The sequence below is a fragment of the Trichoderma evansii genome (genome assembly GCF_050947405.1).
Source record: "Trichoderma evansii strain SZMC 28006 chromosome Unknown GGI43scaffold_18, whole genome shotgun sequence".
NCBI lineage: Eukaryota > Fungi > Ascomycota > Sordariomycetes > Hypocreales > Hypocreaceae > Trichoderma > Trichoderma evansii.
The window spans coordinates 328,894-350,229 of NW_028145188.1; the positions used below are offsets into that span (position 1 = coordinate 328,894).

General features: G+C 47.4%; 9 protein-coding genes across 9 annotated transcripts; 4 read left to right on the forward strand and 5 right to left on the reverse strand.

Annotated features, from left to right (window-relative positions):
* Nucleotides 1-7: 7 nt before the first annotated feature.
* Nucleotides 8-1,729, forward strand: GGI43DRAFT_411679 (uncharacterized protein). Its single transcript, XM_083206745.1, has one exon. It carries the CDS (start codon nt 673-675, stop codon nt 1,291-1,293), a length of 621 nt encoding a protein of 206 aa, XP_083058078.1. The 5' UTR covers nt 8-672; the 3' UTR covers nt 1,294-1,729.
* Nucleotides 1,707-3,509, forward strand: GGI43DRAFT_125891 (uncharacterized protein). Its single transcript, XM_083199109.1, has one exon. The coding sequence runs from the start codon at nt 1,869-1,871 to the stop codon at nt 3,258-3,260; it is 1,392 nt and encodes a 463-aa protein (XP_083058079.1). The 5' UTR covers nt 1,707-1,868; the 3' UTR covers nt 3,261-3,509.
* Nucleotides 3,351-5,970, reverse strand: GGI43DRAFT_424478 (carbohydrate-binding module family 18 protein; the record flags this gene model as incomplete). Its single annotated transcript, XM_083208375.1, has 8 exons — nt 3,351-3,739; nt 3,812-3,849; nt 3,908-4,977; nt 5,128-5,257; nt 5,351-5,374; nt 5,440-5,626; nt 5,687-5,751; nt 5,834-5,970. 8 exons carry the CDS (start codon nt 5,968-5,970, stop codon nt 3,351-3,353), a joined length of 2,040 nt encoding a protein of 679 aa, XP_083058080.1.
* A 600-nt stretch (nt 5,971-6,570) lies between these two features.
* GGI43DRAFT_429145 (carbohydrate-binding module family 18) lies at nt 6,571-11,096 on the forward strand. Its single transcript, XM_083209059.1, has 11 exons — nt 6,571-7,253; nt 7,321-7,410; nt 7,465-7,574; nt 7,638-7,711; nt 7,780-8,040; nt 8,102-8,275; nt 8,348-9,448; nt 9,522-9,844; nt 9,907-9,973; nt 10,058-10,163; nt 10,235-11,096. Exons 1-11 carry the CDS (start codon nt 6,873-6,875, stop codon nt 10,992-10,994), a joined length of 3,447 nt encoding a protein of 1,148 aa, XP_083058081.1. The 5' UTR covers nt 6,571-6,872; the 3' UTR covers nt 10,995-11,096.
* A 188-nt stretch (nt 11,097-11,284) lies between these two features.
* Nucleotides 11,285-12,473, reverse strand: GGI43DRAFT_429147 (Gfo/Idh/MocA family protein; the record flags this gene model as incomplete). Its single annotated transcript, XM_083209060.1, has 2 exons — nt 11,285-11,811; nt 11,876-12,473. 2 exons carry the CDS (start codon nt 12,471-12,473, stop codon nt 11,285-11,287), a joined length of 1,125 nt encoding a protein of 374 aa, XP_083058082.1.
* A 351-nt stretch (nt 12,474-12,824) lies between these two features.
* Nucleotides 12,825-14,977, forward strand: GGI43DRAFT_429150 (Zn(II)2Cys6 transcription factor domain-containing protein). The gene is made up of 4 exons (XM_083209061.1): nt 12,825-13,860; nt 13,933-14,061; nt 14,143-14,243; nt 14,305-14,977. Exons 1-4 carry the CDS (start codon nt 12,964-12,966, stop codon nt 14,687-14,689), a joined length of 1,512 nt encoding a protein of 503 aa, XP_083058083.1. The 5' UTR covers nt 12,825-12,963; the 3' UTR covers nt 14,690-14,977.
* Nucleotides 14,978-15,506: 529 nt separating this feature from the next.
* On the reverse strand, nt 15,507-16,731 carry GGI43DRAFT_386167 (SPRY domain-containing protein; the record flags this gene model as incomplete). The annotated part of the gene is made up of 5 exons (XM_083203753.1): nt 15,507-15,661; nt 15,747-15,800; nt 15,863-15,963; nt 16,053-16,179; nt 16,251-16,731. The coding sequence occupies 5 exons, from the start codon at nt 16,729-16,731 to the stop codon at nt 15,507-15,509; spliced, it is 918 nt and encodes a 305-aa protein (XP_083058084.1).
* A 485-nt stretch (nt 16,732-17,216) lies between these two features.
* GGI43DRAFT_411687 (ergosterol biosynthesis ERG4/ERG24 family domain-containing protein) lies at nt 17,217-18,337 on the reverse strand. Its single transcript, XM_083206746.1, has one exon. The coding sequence runs from the start codon at nt 17,664-17,666 to the stop codon at nt 17,340-17,342; it is 327 nt and encodes a 108-aa protein (XP_083058085.1). The 5' UTR covers nt 17,667-18,337; the 3' UTR covers nt 17,217-17,339.
* Nucleotides 18,338-18,726: 389 nt separating this feature from the next.
* GGI43DRAFT_411689 (cytochrome P450) lies at nt 18,727-21,214 on the reverse strand. The gene has a single exon (XM_083206747.1). It carries the CDS (start codon nt 20,783-20,785, stop codon nt 19,256-19,258), a length of 1,530 nt encoding a protein of 509 aa, XP_083058086.1. The 5' UTR covers nt 20,786-21,214; the 3' UTR covers nt 18,727-19,255.
* Nucleotides 21,215-21,336: the final 122 nt, after the last annotated feature.

Below are 21,336 nucleotides of genomic sequence, written 5' to 3' on the forward strand. Positions count from 1 at the left end.
TTGTATGTTTTCTTTTTTTGTTTCTTTTTTTCAGACTGGTTTGGAAACTTTTTCTTGACATATCCCAACAGCTCCTTGTAACGTCGTTGCACAAACGGCTTGTCTTTTTTTTTTCAAGGGCATGCTTTGCGACACTGCATCTAGCCCTTGCATTCAATGTTTTCTCTGCGCCGTTATGACGAGGGCGGCGGTGAAGTGCCTATCACCTACATTTATCAATTGATGCTTTAAGGCAGATCTACTCCATCCATACATGTGTATAAAATAATTAAAAGGGTCGGCGGAAGTAACTCGATGAATTCCATTCTCAATTTCCATCAGTAGTGTCGCTGCAAGATACACTTAGACTGTACTAGTGGCTGTTGGAGATGCCCTAGCGTTTGCGGGGAAGCTCTTGTTCGCTGGATGCTCTTCTTCACGATTGACGCTGCGGGGAGCCATGCGTCGGCGTTCAGTGGCTCACGCTATAAAGGCTTTCTTAAATCTGCGAAGGAGTGAGGAGACGGATGTGATGGTTCGAACTACACAAGGAGAATGGAGGATAGTGGTATAAGAGACTGCGATGGTCCAGTTTATGGCAATAGTCATTCCCCTTTTAAGATCAATTGAGCAGTCCTCAAGTATTTGTCAAAACACCAGTGAACAATTCCAATTCCTCACATCACCAACAAGATGAGCGACTCGGCACCAACACGCCGCCCCTTCCACGGCTCCTGCCACTGCGGCTCCGTCAAGTACATCGTCTTCCTCACACTCCCGCACACTCCCCCGCCTCTCGCCACGTTCCCTGCCAGCGAACAGGAGTTCTACCGCTGCAACTGCACGGCCTGCCACAAGGCTGGCCACTTCCACATGCGCACGGCCTGGGCCCCCGAGGACTTCATGCTCCTCTCCCCGCTGGATCCCATGACGGAGCTCGGGGACTACACCTGCAACGGAGGAATCATCCACTGGTTCTTTTGCAAAAAGTGCGGCGGGCGGTGCTTCCTCTTCGCGGGCAAGGGGGAGATGGCCGCGGTGGACCTGGACGAGATGGGCGTCAAGGGCGGTGATGGGAGCAACATGGGCAAGAGGACCATCTGGCGGCCCAAGGCCGAGGGCTGGAGCGAGAATCAGAGTGGATCGGGGTGCTATCTTAGTGTGAATGGGTATACCGTCGATCCGGCGCAGGAGGGCTTTGAACTGGGTGATTTCACGGCCAACAAATGGGTCGCGTACGTGGACTGCCTTGAGCTCCATGGCCCAGAGCAGGAGCCGCGGTATGACAAGCCTTATAGTGGTGGTGCATTCTGAAGAACAATGGATGGATACATTCTACTTGAAGTGCGGCAGTAGACTGGCAGACTTCCTTCAGGGACTGGTGGTGAAAAGCATCAAAACGACGGCATGTAATGTAATATGGTGTAGCTCATCTAGGGTACTGTAGATATGACAACCCGACGAGTCATCTAGCCAACTCTCCTGCTCATGACAAGAGCAATAGACACATCAGTTGGCTTTTCTCGCAAGCCGTCATTGCCTCGCCAATCACGGGTAACACTTAGAACTGGTCTTAATTTGCCAATGCTGGGCTGAAAGATCCAAAGCAGTGGGCGATGTAATACCCGGACGACAAAAAAGTACAGCACCATTTCCTGGCCATTGCTTGGGACCCCACTGTGCTGGTGCCTGCACTTGGTGAGTGTCTAGCGCTACTATTGATCCTTCAAGGTAGATCTACACTCGCCTATGCAATCTTCACATCATACATTTCCCGACCGATAAACCTATTCAATACAAAAGAGTGGGTTACGATTCTGTTTTAATAACACTCTCATATATCCTTGTAGCTCTTAATACAGTCCCGATATAGACCCTCTTCCACAAACATGTCTCAATGGCGAGTCACGGCTGAGCATCCACTGCGGGAAGTTGAGGGGCTCGACCATGAGCGATGTGCCGCTCTGCACAATCTCATCATTGAACGAGGATGGACAGCAAGCGGCCGCAGCCTGGACAATCTCGATCGCCGGTCGTGGTGGGAGTGCTATGGCGGAGATGCACAACTCTCACCACACTCTGCCAAGTTGAGCCCGTCTGTGATTGCGTTTCTCAAGACGGCATGGCATGGCTACTCAGTTACGGCACAGCCAGAACACGCATTCTTCAGATACCATGCCTGCCTTTGCTCACCAGATTATCTTTGGCAGAACACCAACTATAGCGATGATGAAGATGACTCAAATAAAAGGCGCTACGTGACACTCTACATGGCTAACTGGGCTCTGGGCGCCAGTCATCCGCTGGGCCTTGTGTATGATCAAGAGACGTTTACAGCAATGCAACACATATCCATTCATGATACAAGCGTCACGATGAATGGTCGACAGATCTGGCTGCCCCTTGAGCTCATCCTTGAAGGCTTCCTTGACATGATAGACCAAGGCAAAGCACTTGCGGTAGACGCGTCCTACGATGGGGAGCAAGAGAGAATCGCGCCTTGGATTATGCCCTCCTTTACGGCCTGTGACTTGGACGAAACTGTCGAAGCCTTTAGCCGATTGAAACATGCGATTGAAACACGTATGCCTGGAGCGCCCGGAAATGAAACGCACCGCCTTAGAGATGCGATCGAATCGAGCACTCTCTCCCCCAACAGCTTCGCAGTCCGGCTCTTGGCGCGAGCTCCGGAAATTCGATTCAGCCATGTTGCACCTGGCCTTCGTATAGCAAGCCAGCAGCCATTCTCTTCAGCCAATGTTGAAGAAGGACAAATAAGGCCCATATTACTGTTCGAAAGCAGCCAAGAGGCTCATCAAGATATGGAGCGAACTCCCTGGGGAGCAGAAGTTGCCTTATCACCCTTTTCGCCGTCTTTTCGAGATATAACAAATTATCCTGCTGGAGTTTACTTGACAGAGACAGATCCCCACAGCTCACATCCATTTGAAGACGGCTGTAAGCTTATCCTGCCTTATGCTATCGGAGAGAATGGCTGGGCTCGCACAAGCGATGGTGCGCTGTTTGGAGAGAGTACGCACTCCCAGGGACCAATCGCGAGTCCAGTACCGCGAAGAACAGAACTATACCAACTGGGATTCAATCATTTTATCGAGATGCATGATGTGCAATTGAAACATGTTCTATCTCACTGGGCAGATATGGTGGAGCAAGGAAAGTGGGCAGTCGACGCTGATGGCGTGGCTGGCGGGATAGAGAAGTGGAGGGAGGCTGACACAGAAGATCATTGGCAAGACTATCAGTTACCCATGTCTTGGTAAATTTATACATTCAACATGCAATTATTATCTAGCAAAACTGCTATTTGCTCATTTCATTATGCTTCTCAGCTCACCCAGTTATGCTTGTCTCTACGAAGAGGAACAAGAACTAGAATAGGCGGTTTGACAACTCGCCTTTGCACAATAATCCGACGTGCTTCCACAATAACCACCCGTGCTGCAACAACCTCCAAACTCAGAGCCAGCACAGGTATAATTACCCGTCTGGGCTGTACTGCAGAGTCCATTGGGGCTGACAGCACTACCTGTCGTGCTGCAAGCACCGGAATAACAGTTCCCAACGCCGCAATATGCGGAAGTTGAGCCGCAGTAACCGCTAACTGAGCAGCATGTTCCAAACTGGGTGCCTGTACATGTTTTGTTTCCGGCAAAGAGGGGACCGCAGCTCCCATCTGTCGACAGACCACCTGTATCGGGATCACACTTGCCAGAGTAGCAGTTGCCTGGACCACAGTATGCTGCGAATATAATACAGTATCAGTACATTATCATGATAGAAGATTCGCTCGTAGTTCGGAATAGCAACTTACCAGAGGTACTTCCACAATATCCAGAGGTTGAGCAGCACCTGTAATTCATATCATCAGCTAATTTCACCGCATACAATATTGCATTGTGGTACTCACGGGCCAAAGCTTGGGTTATCGCACGTCGTGCCTCCATTAGCAGGACCACAGGTGCCATCAGTCGTCACACCAGTCGAGGTTCCGCTGCAGGCGCCAGACACGCAATTACCAGCGCCGCAGTAATCTGGCGTCGAGCCACAGTATCCGCTGGTTGAACAACATTTTCCAAAGTTGGTGCCTGTGCAAGTGGCATGATCCCAGGCCGGTCCGCAAGTCCCGTTCGTTGACAGCGGCGAAGGCGTGACGGGGGCCACGCAAACGGCATAGTTGAGCCATAGATTGGTGCACCCATCGTTGATTTCTGGATTCAACGTTTGGAACGATGTGAAGTTTATACCGAAGCGCAACGCAATCTCGTTGCAGGTATCCCCTGCCACGACGTTGTAAAACAGGCCGCAGCTGTCAACCGTGCCAGACTGGGTCGGGATACTGGGAGATGCTGTGGTATAGTAGGAGCCAGCAGCAGTAGGAGCATAAATGACTCCGCTCGGCACAAATTGGCCATCGGGAGGGCTGGAGCAGACCCGCTGACCAGGTGCAAGGCGCTGGCAATCGCCCAGAATGTTGGGGTTCCAGCTGAGAAACATCAGCGTTGTGATGTTGTTTGTCGAGTTGGAGTACTGCAAGGCAAGCTGATCGCAGGACTGCCCATCCCAGATTACCTCCCCGTTGCAGGCGAGTGGAAGGCAGATGGGCGAAGTGAACCCACAGAAAGGATCCTTCGTGACAGCCATCAGATCACCAGTCGTCACATTGTATTGCTCAGCTAGCTCTTGGCAAAATATGTTTGAGGCGGTAGGAGGTTGAATAACTTGCCCTGCGCAAGTTGTTGTTGCCGCACCACTGCCCGTGGTGGTGGAGGGAAGCGCAGTCCCCGATGCTGAGGTTGCTGTTACCAGTGCATTGGATACAAAGAGGGTGGAGGAAGATGTGGTAACAGGAAGACTAGTTGAACAGTTCTGTTGGATCAAATTGTATTGATCAAGCAAGTAGGCTGATGAGTCACCATCTTGGATGAATGGGTTTAGAAGCCGTTGCCGCCACATTTTGATAAAGCATTCATTGCATAGCTGTCTGCATATTAGTAAACGATATATATATAGAAGAGAGTGACAGTTAAAAAGTATAGGAAAAAGGTTCGTAGCTGTGGCTACAATTGGGATGATGTATGACAAAACTGCTGTGTTGGATAATTGGCCATGTTATGGTGTATGGCTTACCAGATCATTTGGATACAAATTCGTCACAGCCATCATGTCTGAGCTCACGTCTGTAGTGTCAAACGTCGCATTATTACATTCTGGAGGATTGTCTGAAGGGTCGGCATTCCAACACATTTCCGGATCATATCTGCAAGAAAATGGTTAGGTTTTTGCGTGAGTTTAAGAACTCGCTTCATTGAATGCTTGCCTGATTACATCGCTTCCTTGCCAATTCTGCGACTCAAAGAAGCACCAGTTGGACTTGCTATACAGATTATTAGTCAAAATAGAGTACTACTTTATAAGTGAAATAAGTTGAATAATATGCACCTGTCCTGCAAACAAGCAGTGTTATAGCCATTTTGAAATACAATGGGCAATGTCTTGGCCTGCATTACACTGCCCATAAAGTTCAGAGTCTCTGAAGCACAGCTTGATTGGACGAGAGAAAGCCAAGAGTTCAATGAATTTGAGCAACTGGATGTGCAGAGCGCTGTTATGTTGTCCATATACCAATCTTTGATAATTATAGGTTTTCTGTCAGCTTGTATTCAAACAATTATTGGAAAGAGCTCACAATCCATATCTACGCCCTCGGCTGCTCTAGACATATTATTCTCATCGCAGTTGATTGTCGAATTGCTAGAATTAACAAAAATTGTCAGGATAATCACTAAACTCTAACGGCAAATATTCAGTTGCGCAACAGCTTGGCAGTTCTTACAGAGCCGTTGTACATTGTGATGTTATGTCATGTATTTGCATAAGCTCATCAGGCGTATATGTGTCAAAGATTTGAAACTGGGCACTGGCGAATGATGCCAGTGCACCGAGTGCGGCAAAAAGTTTGAATGGAAGCATCGTGTAACTCTAATTCACGGTGATATGAATACACAAAAAAATAGTTGTGGATGAATGAATCAATCCATCTACCCATAAAGACAAGAATGGACACGGGGGATGATAGAGACCACAGAGCGTAACTGGCACTTCTCAAGAAGCCGGGCTGGGCTTAAAGGCCTTGCATAAACTTTTTGCAATCCCACAAAAGAAAGCCGAGACTCTGTAGACTTAGACATGCATCCACTTCCTCACGGCACAACGTGATATCAGAGATATATTCTAGTTTAAAAACGTAAAGCGTGTGTGTGGGCTTTTTTCTCATGACCCCGCTGCTTATCAACGTGATCGCATATTATAGCTAAGTGAACTTTTGTTGATAGTCAATGGACAATAGCCGAGGAGGATCGTAGTTATACACCCATCCTTTCGGGTCGTTGTACAGCTAAAGTTAGACCCAAGCCAGTAGGAACAAAGACTACCGATTTTCGCTTACACATAACTCTATGTAGCTTAGATTCGGGACATCGGGCGCTAAGATCGCCAAGAGTCGGGGGGCCAAAGCCACTTCGATTGATGGAACTATTAGATTAACCGTATGATAATTACCGTGTCAGGTAAATAACGCGGCCGCTTTTCGAATCCTTCAGAAATCCTTCAGCATTTACCGACAGTCTCCATCGTCATAGAAGCGTATCCATAGGCGTAGCTCGGCTGAGAGATGTTGTAATGGTTGTCTGATGCGGGCAATTTTGGCGCGGTAGGATTTCGACGAATGGGGTCAGAGAGCCGAAAGTCCAGTATTGGCTTGTAACTGGCAGACATGGCTCTCATAACTGTTTAACGAAACTTTCGGCAACTCAGGAATATATTTCCTTCAGTCTCTTTTCGTGGATACGATGACTGACTGAGTCGTCAAAACAATGATGATTTGGAACAATTGCCTGGTAGTTGCGCTTGTCGCAATAGCTGGTGTGGAGGCGGAGAAGAACGAAACTCTTTATAAGCCGCTATATGAGAAATACTCAAAATCTACACCTAAGTTTCAGAACACATCTAGTACTGATGTCAACCCTCTCATTCTCGCCCTCAAAGGCCATTCAGCGGGCCACCAGGGCCAGAGCGGCGGTCATCATCCACATTTCCTCAGCAAACGTCAATCAGGCGGAAATGGCCTTGGAACTGGTCTCTGCGCACCAGGAACGCCTTGCGTGAACGGTGCATGTTGTGGAAAGACAGGAATCTGTGGTTACAGTCCTGACGAATGCGGTTCCGGAAACTGCCTTTCAAACTGTGACGCCAAAGTTTGTTCTCTCTCTTTGGTTGCTGTTGAAATTCCTTTCTTCTTGCTTACCTTACCATTCTCTTTAGGCTGAGTGTGGCGAGTACGCTCCTCCAAACAACGCGACTTGTCCGCTGAACGTTTGCTGTTCCAAATATGGCTTCTGTGGTACTACTGATGTGAGATATTGTCTGCATTTCCTATCAAAAGTTCTTACTAACAGAACGAATCAGGATTTCTGTGGCTCTGGTTGCCAGACAGGATATGGAGGCTGCGGCCCTGCTCAAGAGCCCTCATGTGGAAGCACCACCATCCAACGGAGAATTGGTTATTATGAGAGCTGGTACGCAAATTCTATTTCACGGTGTTAGTGTCATAGATTCGTTTTTACTGACATCCACAAAAGGTCTGCCACTCTCAAATGCAATAGCCGTCTACCAGGAGACATGGATCTCACTGGATTCACACATATGAACTTTGGTGAGCGACTTGAAAAATATTTCAACTCAAAATAGAAGCAAACACTGATTGATTGCCTTCAATCCCAGCATTTGCATATTTCAACCCATCTACTTTTGAGATGATGCCCATGAACGCTGGAGATCCTGCTCTATACAGCCAGTTTACGGATCTCAAGTTTACCTACCCCGGCATCAAGACGTGGATCTCTGTCGGCGGGTGGTCGTTCAATGACGCAACTAACAGCCCAAACACCCAGACTGCATTTAGCGACATGGCCAGCACTGCTGGAAACAGGGCAAAGTGGATCAAATCTCTCACCAACTTCATGCAGACGTACGGTTTTGATGGTTGGTGCAGATTAATATCGATGTTATAGTAATGACAAACAAAAGACTAACATTGCCTTAGGCGTGGATATTGACTGGGAGTATCCTGGCGCTCCTGATCGAGGAGGCGTCAAGGCTGACACCGAAAACTTTGTGACTCTTGTCAAGGAAATGCGTGCTGCTTGGGGCAGCAAGTACGGTATCAGCGCAACTCTGCCCAGCAGCTACTGGTACATGCGCTGGTTCGATCTCAAAGGTTTGTTTACTTGCTCTATTTTCTCTTCTGTTCAAAGTGAATGTTCAACGCTAAAGCCGCCAACTCTTATAGGACTGGAAGGTAGCCTTGACTGGTTCAACTTCATGAGCTACGACATCCACGGAGTATGGGATTCAACCAACAAGTTCACTGGCCCTTATATCCTGCCTCACACAAATCTCACAGAAATCAAGCTCGGCCTAGACTTGCTATGGCGCAATAGTATTGATCCAGCCCATGTCACGCTGGGGCTGGGCTGGTACGGCCGCAGCTTCACTCTGTCTGATCCCACGTGTAGCACGCCCAATGGAATCTGTCAGTTCAGCTCCGGTGGTAAACCCGGCCCATGCTCCAACTCAGCCGGAACACTCTCCAATGCAGAGATCTTTCAGGTTCTTGGGCAGCCCGGGGCAAAGGCTTCTTTCGATTCGACAGCTGCAGTCAAGTGGCTTACCTGGGATACCAATCAGTGGGTCAGCTATGACGACGGCCAAACCATGAAGCTGAAAATGGATGCGGCGAACAAGCTCTGCATTGGCGGTGTCATGATCTGGTCGGTTGACCAGGACGATACTAATGGAACCAGCACTTCGGATCTGCTCGGCGTGGGGACGGCCAACGGCATATCCGCCGCGATGGCGCTCGAGCTCAAGCAGAACCAAAGATACGCCGTAAGTCAAGCAACCAACATGAACTCGTGTTACTGGACGTTCTGCGGCGACACCTGCGCCTCAGGCTACTTTCCTCAGACATCGTCGAATGGACAGGTCAACGGCGTAAGCTCCAATACGGTATGCAAAAATGGCGAGCTTGAGACTCTATGCTGTGCATCTGGCACCAACATGGGCACATGTGAATGGGAAGGCTGGAATGGCGTCGGTCTGTCCTGTAGCGGCGGAGGCTGTCTGGGCTCTGGCTCCGTAGCCATAGCATTCAACACCAACAACTACATCAAGCAGGCAGCTATTGGCCTTTTAAAGGACCAGACATGCCACGGCGGGTTCCAATCGTACTGCTGCTTAGGCTTCAGGGCATCCCCCAAGGGAAGTATTTCCAGCCTCGACCTCGTTGGGCTAAATGGACAAGATACAAATCCAGGACTCAATGTGGGCAAGTTTGCAGGCCTGACTGTGGCATGCACAGCAGCAGCTACGGCTGCAGGAACAGCTGCAGGTAAGATTTCGCGTTTCGTTCCCATCAAACACCTTTAACTTGTGGCTGACAATCCAATTTTTTTAATCTCAAGGTGCTGCCGCTGCCATCTTCTCTTTTGGCATCGCCTTTGAGCCTGTCTTCGCAGCCACCTTTGCTGCCGTCTTCGCCGCCTGCGAAATCAAAGCAAAACAGGCTGCTGCTCTGCAAGCTGTTGGTGTTGTGGCCGGTGTACGCACAGGAGGTCGTGGGCAATCGAATCCTGTTCCTCGTCCACCCCCCAACCAGCCTCAGATTCCACCGAAGCAATCAAAGACCCAGAAGTTGGGCCAATGGGTCAAGACTTCATACGACCCGAAGACGACTGATGACTGTGCGGTGACTTACACTTGCAAATATGGCCTCGGCTTTGATGAGGTGAGTTGGATTGTATAAGAGTTCAGAAGAAACTGTTTAATGATGCTAACTTGTTGAAAAAGATTTGTGATAACCAGTCCTGGGGTATTGACAAGGGTAATGCCGGCCGGAGTGTATATCATTATGACCGTGAGTGTTCAACATCTTGTCTCTTCCACAGCAACATTTGACGAGCAGGTGATACTAACAAGAGCAATTTTTACTCTTTTGTAGCACGTGGTCCTGATAGCGAATATGCCAAAGCCCAATGGGGATCTACATGGCGTAAATCATGGTATCGTACCATGGCCCAAGCCGGAAACCCTGCGCGGTGCCAAGTGTAAGTGCTGGCAGAATCTCATCAAACGCTTTGAATTGTATAATTTGCGTGAAACTGACTGTTATCAAAAGTGACGAGTTCCCTATGGGCAGCCTTTGGGAAGGTAGAGCTCCCTTCGGCAACCAAGTCTGTCGTCTGGTGAATGGAGTAGCAAACCGTCGCCAAGGCACCGACTTCCAGCAGTGGCTTTCTGCCATCTGGGCACCCTGTTCAGTGCTGCGCTCGATTTACGGAAAGCCAGAACCTCCCATTACATGGGAGTTCAGCCACACTCCTAATGACCCTCGACTTGTTGCGAACAGCGCATTCCCGCACTTCATTGAGAAGTACGGTTTCGACTCACAGACAGCCAACTCCCTCTGCTGGGCAACGTACCAATATCCAGGAGCCAACGGCCAACAGGCAATCATGACGGCTTCAGACCATGGCTTCCGCGCATTACCAAATGACCCAATGTACCGCGCCTACGGATGGCCAGCTCAGCAGTACTCTACCAATCCTAGCAATGCGCAAGTCCTGCCAGGGAATGTAGCCAGTGCTCAGTGGCAGAAGCGCGTCAATGCCAGAGCAGCGCTCGAGAATCTGATTCCAATCCACTTTGCGGATTCAGCAGAGGTTCCCATCCCTGTTCCTTGCGGCGAGTGCAGCATCATCATCGACGAGGACAATGAGGTTGTTTATGATCAGAGGCCGCCGGCGGAAGTCCCTCTCACAAAGGCGGCCGGTGAGACTCCCACGCCAACAGCTGCTGCGTATAACAAACCAGAGACTGGAAACACAGTCGACAAGGGTCCAGTTGAGACGGGTTCGGTTTCTCAACCAAATTTTTGAAGGAAAGACAACGTTGGTCCATGGCTACTAGTCATGAAGATGTCTCGAGATAGCGCCATTTTGTACATGTAGCTCTCTTCTAATGACAATTTTTGAAGAAAATTATTATTCGGCGCCCCGGCCGTGACTAATGGCATGAGTAATAACTACTCGTTTTAAATCACTCAATTCTGTAGGGAATTTATAATACTATCCAAAATATCAATCATAGAGTCTATAGTGGCTAAATTACTATCATGTAATCTTGAGTTTGTGAAAGCAGACGAGCTTTTACAGATTCTCTGTCCAGGTTATGCCCAGACTGCATTAAGCTTGGCTTTTTCCAAGGCCTTGTGAACTTTCAAGGCAGCTTCAAGAGTGGCGTATCCATCCTCTTCGCCCTTGGCAAACGCCTCGTATACCCTCGCTACATTTTGTCCTGAATAAGACACCTGGCTCACATGTTCCGGCTCACCTAGGTTGAAGTCAATCTCCTTTGCCTCTGCTCCGAATTCTCTCAACTTCAGCTTCAGGCCTGTAGGACCCCAGTGGAAAATGCCGGGATCGCTTGTCAACTCAAGTTCTCCCTTAGTCCCGCTAATGATCCACCGGAAGCCGGTGTTGTCGACTGTGTCAGTAGAGGTGCGCATAGTGAATGACGCAACAGCACCACTTTCCAAAACTCCCTGGAGAAGAACTGTGTCTGGAGCCGTGATATTAAAGTTTTCTTGAGTGGTGTTGCCTTGATTATCAACGAGCTTCGTTTTGTTGTTTTGGGTTTTGAGGGTCGACTGGACATCCTTGAAATCCCCGAGGATATTCAAATGAGTGTCCAAGACTGGGTCTTGTTAGAATCGTTCTTTCTACTTGCCATTATTATATGATAATTGGATAAAACTCACTGTGTCCGACAACCAGATGCAAGCGACTAATGCCAGAGTCAATGTTCAGAAAAATTGACTGCGACTCTGGCCACATGGGTACAGCCATAAGAGCGTTATGGCCATTGAGCGTAGAGACTACCACATCTCCGATGGCACCAGACTTGATCAAATCCTTCATACGTCGGAAGAAAGGATGGGCACGGCCCTGGGAGCCACTGATGACCTTGACTCCAGCACTCTTGGCCAGAGCAGCCAACTCCTCAACCTCTGCAACTGTCGGCGCAATGGGAAACTCCACTAGAATGTCCTTCTTGTGCTCAAGCAGAGGTTTCATGAGTTGGTAATGTTTACCAATAGCGACAACGATAGAGACCATGTCAATCTCAGGATCACTAGCAACCTCATCGAGAGAGCTGTAGGCCTTGACATCGGGGCCAAGTTTATGCGATTCGATAGACTTTTGGGCGGATTCAAGTGATGAATTGCAAATACCAACAACCTGATAGTAAGGAGAGTTTTTGAGAGAGTTTAAATGCTGAATACCCCATTCACCCGTCTTGTAACCCGCGCTGGAGGTTGCAGCGAGTCCGATGATGCAGATGCGGATAGGCGCCATTGCAAGTATGATCTGTGTGCGAATAAATGAAGATGGGAGTTGAATTGAGAGTTGAGAATTGTGACTTATTGTTGTTTGATTCAATGCCTTTTCGAGTTTTTTTTGAGTTTATATACATATATATATTTATATATACTCCGTACGCGAACCTCCATTCATTACATGTCACTATCTTTTAGATGCCAAAGCAATCAACACTGTATACGTACTGGCCAGGGGGTTGCAACAGGATCCACAAAGTCCGCGGCTGGTCTCCACTTGAACTCCGAGGACATCGGCCCCTATTCTCCGCCAGCATCTTGGATGCCGAGCTTCTGGGTCAACTATCCTGAAAAAAGCCCAAGCTAGTTCACTAGCAATGCAAGCTCATTACTAATCCACTGCCGTAAACTGAAACTTCAAGATCAACCCCGAGGACTTTCTTCAGTCGTATCTTGGGTCGATCCAGTTTGTATTTACTGTGCCTCTCTGTATCCGCGGAGAATTAAGCATGCCGTTCTCTCGCCAAAAATCCTGCACCCACTGCAGGCAATCAAAGTTACGATGCAACCGGGCAACTCCGACATGTTCACGCTGTGCTGAGCGCAACCTGGCATGTGATATACGCAATGTCCACACATCACCATATTCGGTCTCGCGCCGTTCGAAAGTCCCCAGACTGGAAGCTGTGGACACTGAAGCTCTCGAATATGAGCACAGTGGCTTTGGAGCCCCACCAGCAATTTTTGATGGAGTCTCAACTGGTGTGGCCATGAATGATGAGAATGCGAGTTCCAACTGGATGATCGCCGATAGTTTGGAAACCGGTCATTTGAATACGAAAAGTCTCGAACTTGGCATTGGCGATTTTGCCCCCGGGACTTTTGAAGACCAATTTGGCCTGCAAATGATGCCCGAGTCCGAATGCTCAGGCGAAAACGTCATCGAGACATGGACATCTGCCTGTGTAGCTACCCCTGATATTTCTGCTCCAATCTCACATTGGGATCCTCCATCTCTCTCAGGTGAATCTAGTTTGGAGTGCAACATCACCTCGTGCGATGACATCGCGTCCACCGTAACTGTGCGAACTCCCTTCAACCAAGGGTCCCTACGAAGCCGCCCAATCTTAAAAGGCTGCATGTTGACCAATATCGTCCTGGGACAAATTATTGGCTATCCAAAGATGCTCGTCCTAGGAGACCGCCTTCCTCCGTTTATCCATGCGCCTTGCTACACAGACGAGAGGCTTGCTCCAGAATGTGGCGAGATGGGGAAGCATCAATGTTTGCCCAAGAGGCTTGCCATTTGCGCCAGCCTTGTGGATATGTTCTATTCCCGGACGGAAACCAACGCAGATTTCGTCTGGCAGACTATATCCTCTGAGGGACAGAGATTGCGTGAAGAGGTACCATTTTCTTGCCCCATGATGATTACTACGATAGTTGATTTTTTACTCACAAGATTGGTCTTTCTATAGCAGAAAGGCTTGGACTCATATGGCCAACTTGCTGCGTTACAGGCGGTCATCATATATATCCTCCTGCAAGCTCAGGATCCCGAGACAGCGGAACGAAATGGCGCCAATGCTCTGCTCTTAATTATGATAGTAGGTTAACTCAATCCAGTCTGTTTTGGACAATTAATCTGTTGTCCAATAATATTTACCGTTTGCATTGTCATAACTTAGGAACTCTTCACTTGCCTCACTGAGAGCATTGACTGGGATACATGTGATTTCACGGAAAGATCAGACAGACACCATTGGGTATTGAGGGAATCTCTGAGACGGTAATCACAAATGCATTTGAGTCCCAAATTGAAGCGTTTCAATTCCTAACTAATTATTCAGGATCGTCGCCTTGCTCGGCCTTGTCGAGCTACTATTCGAAGGCCTAATCCCACCTCACGCAGCCCAATCCAACCCTCCTTACAAAAACTTCCAGTCTGTCCCTCTACCAAGCCAGCGTGACCTATGGGAAGCCCGCACCAACAGATCTTGGGGGCGAGAGCTAAAGCTCTACCTCTCAGGCCGGACGTCGCAAGAGGTCTTAACCGTCGGAGACCTACTTGAGTTAGATAACGCGGGCTGTTTCAGGAACACGTGGAAAAATGAGCACGCATACATCAAGTTGCCGGATGCGGTCAGTTGGTGCGGAAACTCTGATTCGTTGGGCATGTTGATATGGATGGTGCTTCCGTTTCAAAAATGGAGAAAAAGGGATGCCCTTTGGTGATTCGAGGAAGATATATATAGAAGCCGACTAAACTACAGGTCTGGAAAAGTTGGGCAGCACTACATTCACTTTATCCCTTGTTAAACCACGTCACAGTGATAGGCAAACACTGCTTTTTTTGCACGGCACTTGTTAGGGAGCGTATACAATACATTTTACACACATCAAACGTCATTTGTCGACAATTTTATTTTGATAGTCATCTACAGCCGTTGAATCTCAACTATTTTAAACGTACTCGACAACAAATCAATCCAGCTATGACTCCGCTACCCTACTTTCTTCAAGGGAAACCATTTTCTCCAGAGTTTTATAAACAAATTTGCCTGGTATACTGAACAAATTAACGAATTGAGAAATTCATTACCAATTAATTGGCCTTGGCTTTTCACTCAGCTGAAGATGAAACAAAGATCATTGTTTATTTCTCATTCAATTGCTTCAATAGACACAACTCTGCTGCTATGCACACTTAGCGTAAAAAACAATATCACAGTGAGCCAGCCACATATATTCACAGATGTTGGGGAATTCAGAGTCCTGTCCCATTATTTATCATCATTTATAATCGTTCAGTATCTTTCATTTTTGCATCCTTTGATTCTAACATTATAATATGTGGCTAGTATGATATATTTACCATAAACAATAATAGATTACATCTAGAATAGACTAAGTTTATGCTTGCTTATCTTCAAAGAGGCCACCTCTCTATTATTTAATGTGCTTTATTGGGGGGTGTAAGAAAAGTGTAAATAATAATCAAACTACGAGGCTTATATAACATCTAGTTACGAATATCAAATACTAACTGCTATCAATTCCCGGTGGCAAAACCGGGACCATATTTCAATTTGCGACTATCGTCTTCTCCAAAGTTGACTCTTACTCTGACAGGAGTAAAACCAGTTTGCGTTTGGTAGAATAAAACTGCTGGATAGAGTTGACCCGTAACATTTTTTAAGACTTTTCCTATATTCTAGAATCAGAAGCCGCTTTGAAAACAAGACTTCGTATTTTCTTTTCTCGTTGAAAGGTTAAAGTACTGGGTACTTACCAGCTTTGACGCCATCCAAGGTAAACAAAGCTGTCTTTTCATTCATATCGACAGCTATATTACTCCATATGTATCACATATGGCTTCTAAGAAACTATCGGCTGAAAGCAGTGAACCTTCATCACTATGATATCCCCATGAGCCATTATTCCAACCAACCAGTGAATTTAAGGGGTGGAATTCTTGAAGGAGGCCGACTGCAACGGCGCTTGGTTGTCTAAATAGATGTGGACGTTAGCAGTGTCTCTATGGGCGGGCAAAATGTCAAACCGCGGCCATTATCTTGCCAATTGTGCAATTACCCACGTTGTTTCTTTATCTGTCTTTTGCAAGATTTCTACTTCGAAGTAAAAGTTTCCTGCGTCAGCTGGTATACAGTAGTTTGCGCGTACGCTGCCGGATATTACAGAAGGCGTATCAGTACTAATGTAGGCTAAAATGCATTTGTTAGCTAAGAGATCGTTGATTGAGATTGAATTCGACCGAAGAGAATGAAGAGCATACTTTCCATCCAAGCCTCTTTCTTCTCTTGGGAGACCAGAACATCCGCGTGTCTGTCATTGGTGTTCCATTCTGTTGGAACATTTGCTTTCTGGCTGCCTTCTACTGCCCCCTTTCTCAGTAACTCAATTTTGAAGTCTCGTCCATACTGTTTTGCGACATCTAAACTCGTCCAACCATTTCTATCCGGTGTGTTGACATCAATTATCTTATCAGCAATACTCCGGTAAATATGTACTGCTCCATTCTTAAGGGATATAGGTAGTACTTCAGCAAGATAAGTCTCGATCTTAGCCTCAGGTAGAACCCCAAGAAGAGCACTATACGATTCTTCTTGGTAATTCATAGCAGCATGTTGAAGCACGCTGTATCCGCATTTATCACGCCTTTCTACGTCAGGTCGCTCTACGTCAGATCGCGTTGCTAAAATCTTCTTGATGACATCCGCAGACCCATACTTCGCAGCGTAGTGCAATGCTGTCATTCCCGTACTATCTGATGCGTTTGAGTTTGCTTTATTGTCTAGAAGAATTTCAATATCTGCATCCCGCCGATGTCTAATAGCTAACACAAGCGGTGTGCAGCCGTTGACATCAGGAGCATCAATGGCTGCCCCATTTGAGAGCAGAAGTTCGGTTATTTCAGCAGTTGGTATGTAAACAACTCTTGGAACGGAAAAAAGGACATGTAATGGTGTGCCAAATGGTTTTACGTCCTGGCTAGCAATTGCACCATTGTTACGACTTGGTTCCCCGTAACAGTTGAATCCCTTATAAACAGTTGGTTCCGTTACAGTAATTGCTACAATAGTGATTATTGGCCTAATCTTTTGCCCTGTTTGGCTTAACGGTATAACGGATCGTTACATATATATATATATATAACAGAAGTAATAATCCCATTGGTTACTATTCTATATACTTTACTTATTATATTACTATATTAACTTCATGTTCTCATTATTAATTTCCGATAAAGCCTCTTCTTTTACAGACATTGATGAGTAAAACTTGCCTCATCCCCCCCAAATACATTAACACTTCGAAATCTCTCTCAACATAGTGCTCTCTGAAACACCGATTAGATGAAGAATTACCAGATACCAGGGACTAATCGCCAGGGAACTTCTTCACAATAATCCTTCCAAGCTTGGCCATACTTGGTCTGGCATCGCTCTTCATCACGTAGATATCGATGGACAAGGAGTATCAGCATAAAAATGGCATAGAGCCAGACCATCCGGTTGGGTGTACCTGCTATGGCACACATGGCTGCACTGAGCATCAAGACTCCAACGTAGTTTGCGTGTCGCGACTTGCCCCACCAAACCACCAAACGCTGCAGACCAAGATGCTTTCGTGTTGAGCGCCGTCCGTCGTACAGTATTTTGCTAGGATATAGGTTGCTGGTTTGCCCCATACGAGACAGGCCCCCTTTGGTCGACGAACCTGATCCTTCTAGTTGTTAGCGGACCGGAATAGCGCGTATCCGCCGAGGCCCAGACCAAATACGGCGGCTAGATAGGCCAATGGAGGTGTCGTGGGATAGATGCCAAGGTACTGTGATTAAATAGTGTATATTGTTGGAAGCCAGACGAGAGAGCTCCAGGCTAGGTGGAACCCGAAATGGTCATGGGCGATAGTTATTATAAACTTATAGCAGTGTGTTTACTGCATTAGGCTAAAGAGCAAAGCTGTATCTCTGAGGTAATTAAGGATCATAGAAAGCTGGGTTCTTACAGCATCATTTTATCAAGTGGTTATTCTCCCTGAAAATTTTTTTGACAATTAAGTAGCCAGCGCTGTACCCCCAGAATAAGCAGCGAAGGGGTAGGGGACAAGATACTTGCAGCTTAATCAGGTAGTCATTCAGAACCCACATAAATCAACAACCTATTTGCGATTAGTAGGATTACTAGCGAACGGTAAGTCAGAAATAGCAATATGAGGTTAGTAGCTAGCGTTTATTCCAAGCCTATAAAATAAAGCTAGCTTTATTGGCCAGCGCGGAGCGAAGAAGATACGTATATAAGCTCACGGTAAGTTGCGGGCCGGATTAGTCTGTGAAAATTCCCCCCTATCTTATAAAGCTACTAACAGCTTGAAAAGCGGGGGTGATGTTTACACAAGAGAGCTGTCAAAGACAGAGACCAAATAGGACACTTATGTAGTTGCCAAACTAGCAGCTTATGGCTTCGCAGAGTGGAAGCTTCCTCCACGAGTCTCAGCCATTAACAATCCTGGCCCTTGGGAGCTTGTTATAGATTGAAGACTTGGTGCGCCATGCAAAAGTTTTCGGAAACGAAAGAAACGCTTGATACAGGTCTGGGAACACCATTCACCGCCTGTTGCATCTTTATTAGGGATTCTAGGCCGTTTGATAGAGTGCAGTTTAGGAACCTCTTTTGCTCTTGCATACGTACCTTGCTTTAGAATGTAAAGACCTATCACCTATAACCATGGGTAGTGGAGAATTCAAGTTCTTGATAACTTTTCTATTATTTCTCAAAAGCTGATTATAGTATCAAGGCACCATGGATAATCAATTTATTGTTTGGTTAGCTGCGCTCAATTTTGGTCTTTGGCTATTAATCTTAAAGTACTCAAGGGTATTTATCAGGTACTGTCGCACGAGTTCGCGACTCGATATACATGTACAGAGATACGAGACGCGCCAGTGTCAAATGAAGTTTAGTGACTTTAGAACGTGCAGACAATGAACCTGATATCTCCTGCTGCCGTCTAAAAGATGCGTGCGCAGGGCGTGAAAGGTTGATTATGCACTTTGTTACCCTATGGTCTGATTCAGCAGGGCTTGACGACTTGAAAGTAAACGGCATGCATCGAGACGGCTCCAGTGTGAAATCAAGCGCAATATGGCCTCTGCCAACTTTCTTTAGGCTGCTTTATATGGCTGTAAAGTGGCACATGACCATGGACAAGATTACAAGAAGCAGTTGCGGGTGTATGGATTGCTATAGGAAGCCATCATCGTGAATAACGTACCGGCTACTGGCCCCTATCTACCGTCTTCAAATAGATATTTAAATCTGGCTTTACCCACAGCTCAAAATTCTCTTGCCCATCCATCCAATTCCTGCTGCTCTCATCAATCGACATGTCAAACTCCCACATCAACCTTGCGAGGATCAGTCTCATCTCAGCATAAGCTAGATTCCTCCCGATGCAGCTCCTTTGCCCCATTAGGAACGCGTTCACCGCGTCGATCCGATCGCCTGCGTATCTCGACTTTTCGTCTCCCTTGTTATAGAAGCGGTCAGGGTCGAAGCGAGATGGCTCGAAGAAGAGCCTTTCGTCGCGATTGATGGCCCATTGCCAGATTCCAACGCGGGTGCCCCCGGGAACAAACCACCCGGCAATCTCATGGCCCCCAGCAGGCACCAGGCGCGGCGAAGAGACTCCGTCGGGCGGATAGACCCGCAGAGTCTCATCCAGGACAGCGAGCATATAAGTCAGGCCAGCCACGCTGCTGAGGGTGATGTCCTCTCGTCTTTGGAATCGACCTCGGACCTCGGCCGCCAGTTTCTGTAGGACGTCCGGATGCATTGCAAGGAGGTATACTGTCCCCGTGAGTAGCGTCGCAGTAGTTTCGCTTCCAGCATTGACCAGCAATGTCGCGTTCCTCTTCAGCCCATCTATGCTCATTCCATCTCTGACCAACGTGTCTAAGAAATCGCTTCTGTCCGTGCCCATCGCAATACGCTTCTCCGTCTTGCTCAAGACTAGCTCAAAATGCATCTGGCGGGCTTTATACCCAACACCCAGCCGCCTCATAATCCAATTTGCAGGCGTCAGAATCCCAAGGGCTTTGAAGATCTGAATCTTGACGCGGCCTTTGAAGCTACCTAGCACAAGCGCGATCCATGGATGATAGCCACTGCCTTCGAGGCATCCAAAGTCTTCCCCAAATGTGAGGCTGCCGATGATGTCAAAGGTAGCGTAGGCGATCCAGTCGCGCATGTTGACACTTTGAGGCCTCCCCGTGGCATCGGTGCTGTTCTCTCGGAGTCTCCTTATTAACAAATCAACGTAGCTGCCGATGAGTGGTTCTTGAGCTTTCATCGCCCTGTCGCTGAAACCAGGAACCAGCTTCTTCCGAAGGTGATGATGCGCCTCATCTGACGAGCTGATAATGGAAGGCGGCTGGTCGTTGAATGGGTTGTAGAACGCCATGTCTGGCGCCAAAGCGTGACTGTGGCTAGTTTTGGCAATGCCGGGCGGCTGCCGAATGAAAATATCTTCCCATGCTTGAGGATCCGTGAATGCAAGCTCGTTGGGAGCAATGCGAACTACCGGGCCATACTGTGTGTGTACGTCCTTGACGTGGTAGACAAGACGACCGCGAGACAGGAAGTATAGCTTGGGAAGCACGCTGGCTCTATTGATAAGAGGACCGGGAAACCTACGGAGAGGATGAAGGAATATGTTGTAGAAGAGGAAAGAGGCTATGTAGATGAATGAGAGTATGGCGGCGAAGAGATACCATTGGAGAGGAGACTGTAGGATCAGGACCGCCATGGCGTGCACGATCTAACGAGCATGTTAGAAAGAAGGAAAGAAGAAAATGGGAGAGAAAAAGTTTAAAGTGAAGATGAAAATAAAATGCCCCCGAGCGTAATTGTTTCCTTAGACTAGGAATCTTTGCAATGAGAAATTCAGTCAAGCGGCATGACTTCGCAGGACTTCGCAGGACTTGCATCCTGTTTGGATAAGCTTTCAACTCGCCTATTTCGAACACAGAGCTTGCTTATCTCAATGCACCCCGCATGTTCCACTGCGGGACCGGAAAGGAAGCAAAGGATTTGCCGTTGTTGCATGTAACGTTCCGATATATTATTCCTGCCGCATGCAACTAAGAGTTATCGCCCTGCTCGTTGAAGGATTGATTGTTGCTTTGCAAGTGGACCAGTAGAATTGCAAGCGTATTGCAAGCGTATTTGTCAAAACTACATGTAGATGCCTAGTTAGGTATGTTACCCGATTTGGCAACATAGTTTTGAATGAAACGAACGCCCATCCTTCCACGTTAGATATATTACATAATGTTATATCGCATAGTATGAATTATA

Coding starts and splice junctions, on each gene's coding strand:
- GGI43DRAFT_411689 (XM_083206747.1), bottom strand. CDS start 20,785: ATGGCGGTCCTGATCCTACAGTCTCCTCTCCAATGGTATCTCTTCGCC.
- GGI43DRAFT_429145 (XM_083209059.1), top strand. CDS start 6,873: ATGATGATTTGGAACAATTGCCTGGTAGTTGCGCTTGTCGCAATAGCT. Junction 7,575..7,637: donor ATTGGTTATTATGAGAGCTG/GTACGCAAATTC, acceptor CATCCACAAAAG/GTCTGCCACTCTCAAATGCA. Junction 9,449..9,521: donor GGCTGCAGGAACAGCTGCAG/GTAAGATTTCGC, acceptor TTTAATCTCAAG/GTGCTGCCGCTGCCATCTTC.
- GGI43DRAFT_411687 (XM_083206746.1), bottom strand. CDS start 17,666: ATGGGGCAAACCAGCAACCTATATCCTAGCAAAATACTGTACGACGGA.
- GGI43DRAFT_429150 (XM_083209061.1), top strand. CDS start 12,964: ATGCCGTTCTCTCGCCAAAAATCCTGCACCCACTGCAGGCAATCAAAG. Junction 13,861..13,932: donor GACAGAGATTGCGTGAAGAG/GTACCATTTTCT, acceptor GTCTTTCTATAG/CAGAAAGGCTTGGACTCATA. Junction 14,062..14,142: donor CTCTGCTCTTAATTATGATA/GTAGGTTAACTC, acceptor GTCATAACTTAG/GAACTCTTCACTTGCCTCAC.
- GGI43DRAFT_125891 (XM_083199109.1), top strand. CDS start 1,869: ATGTCTCAATGGCGAGTCACGGCTGAGCATCCACTGCGGGAAGTTGAG.
- GGI43DRAFT_411679 (XM_083206745.1), top strand. CDS start 673: ATGAGCGACTCGGCACCAACACGCCGCCCCTTCCACGGCTCCTGCCAC.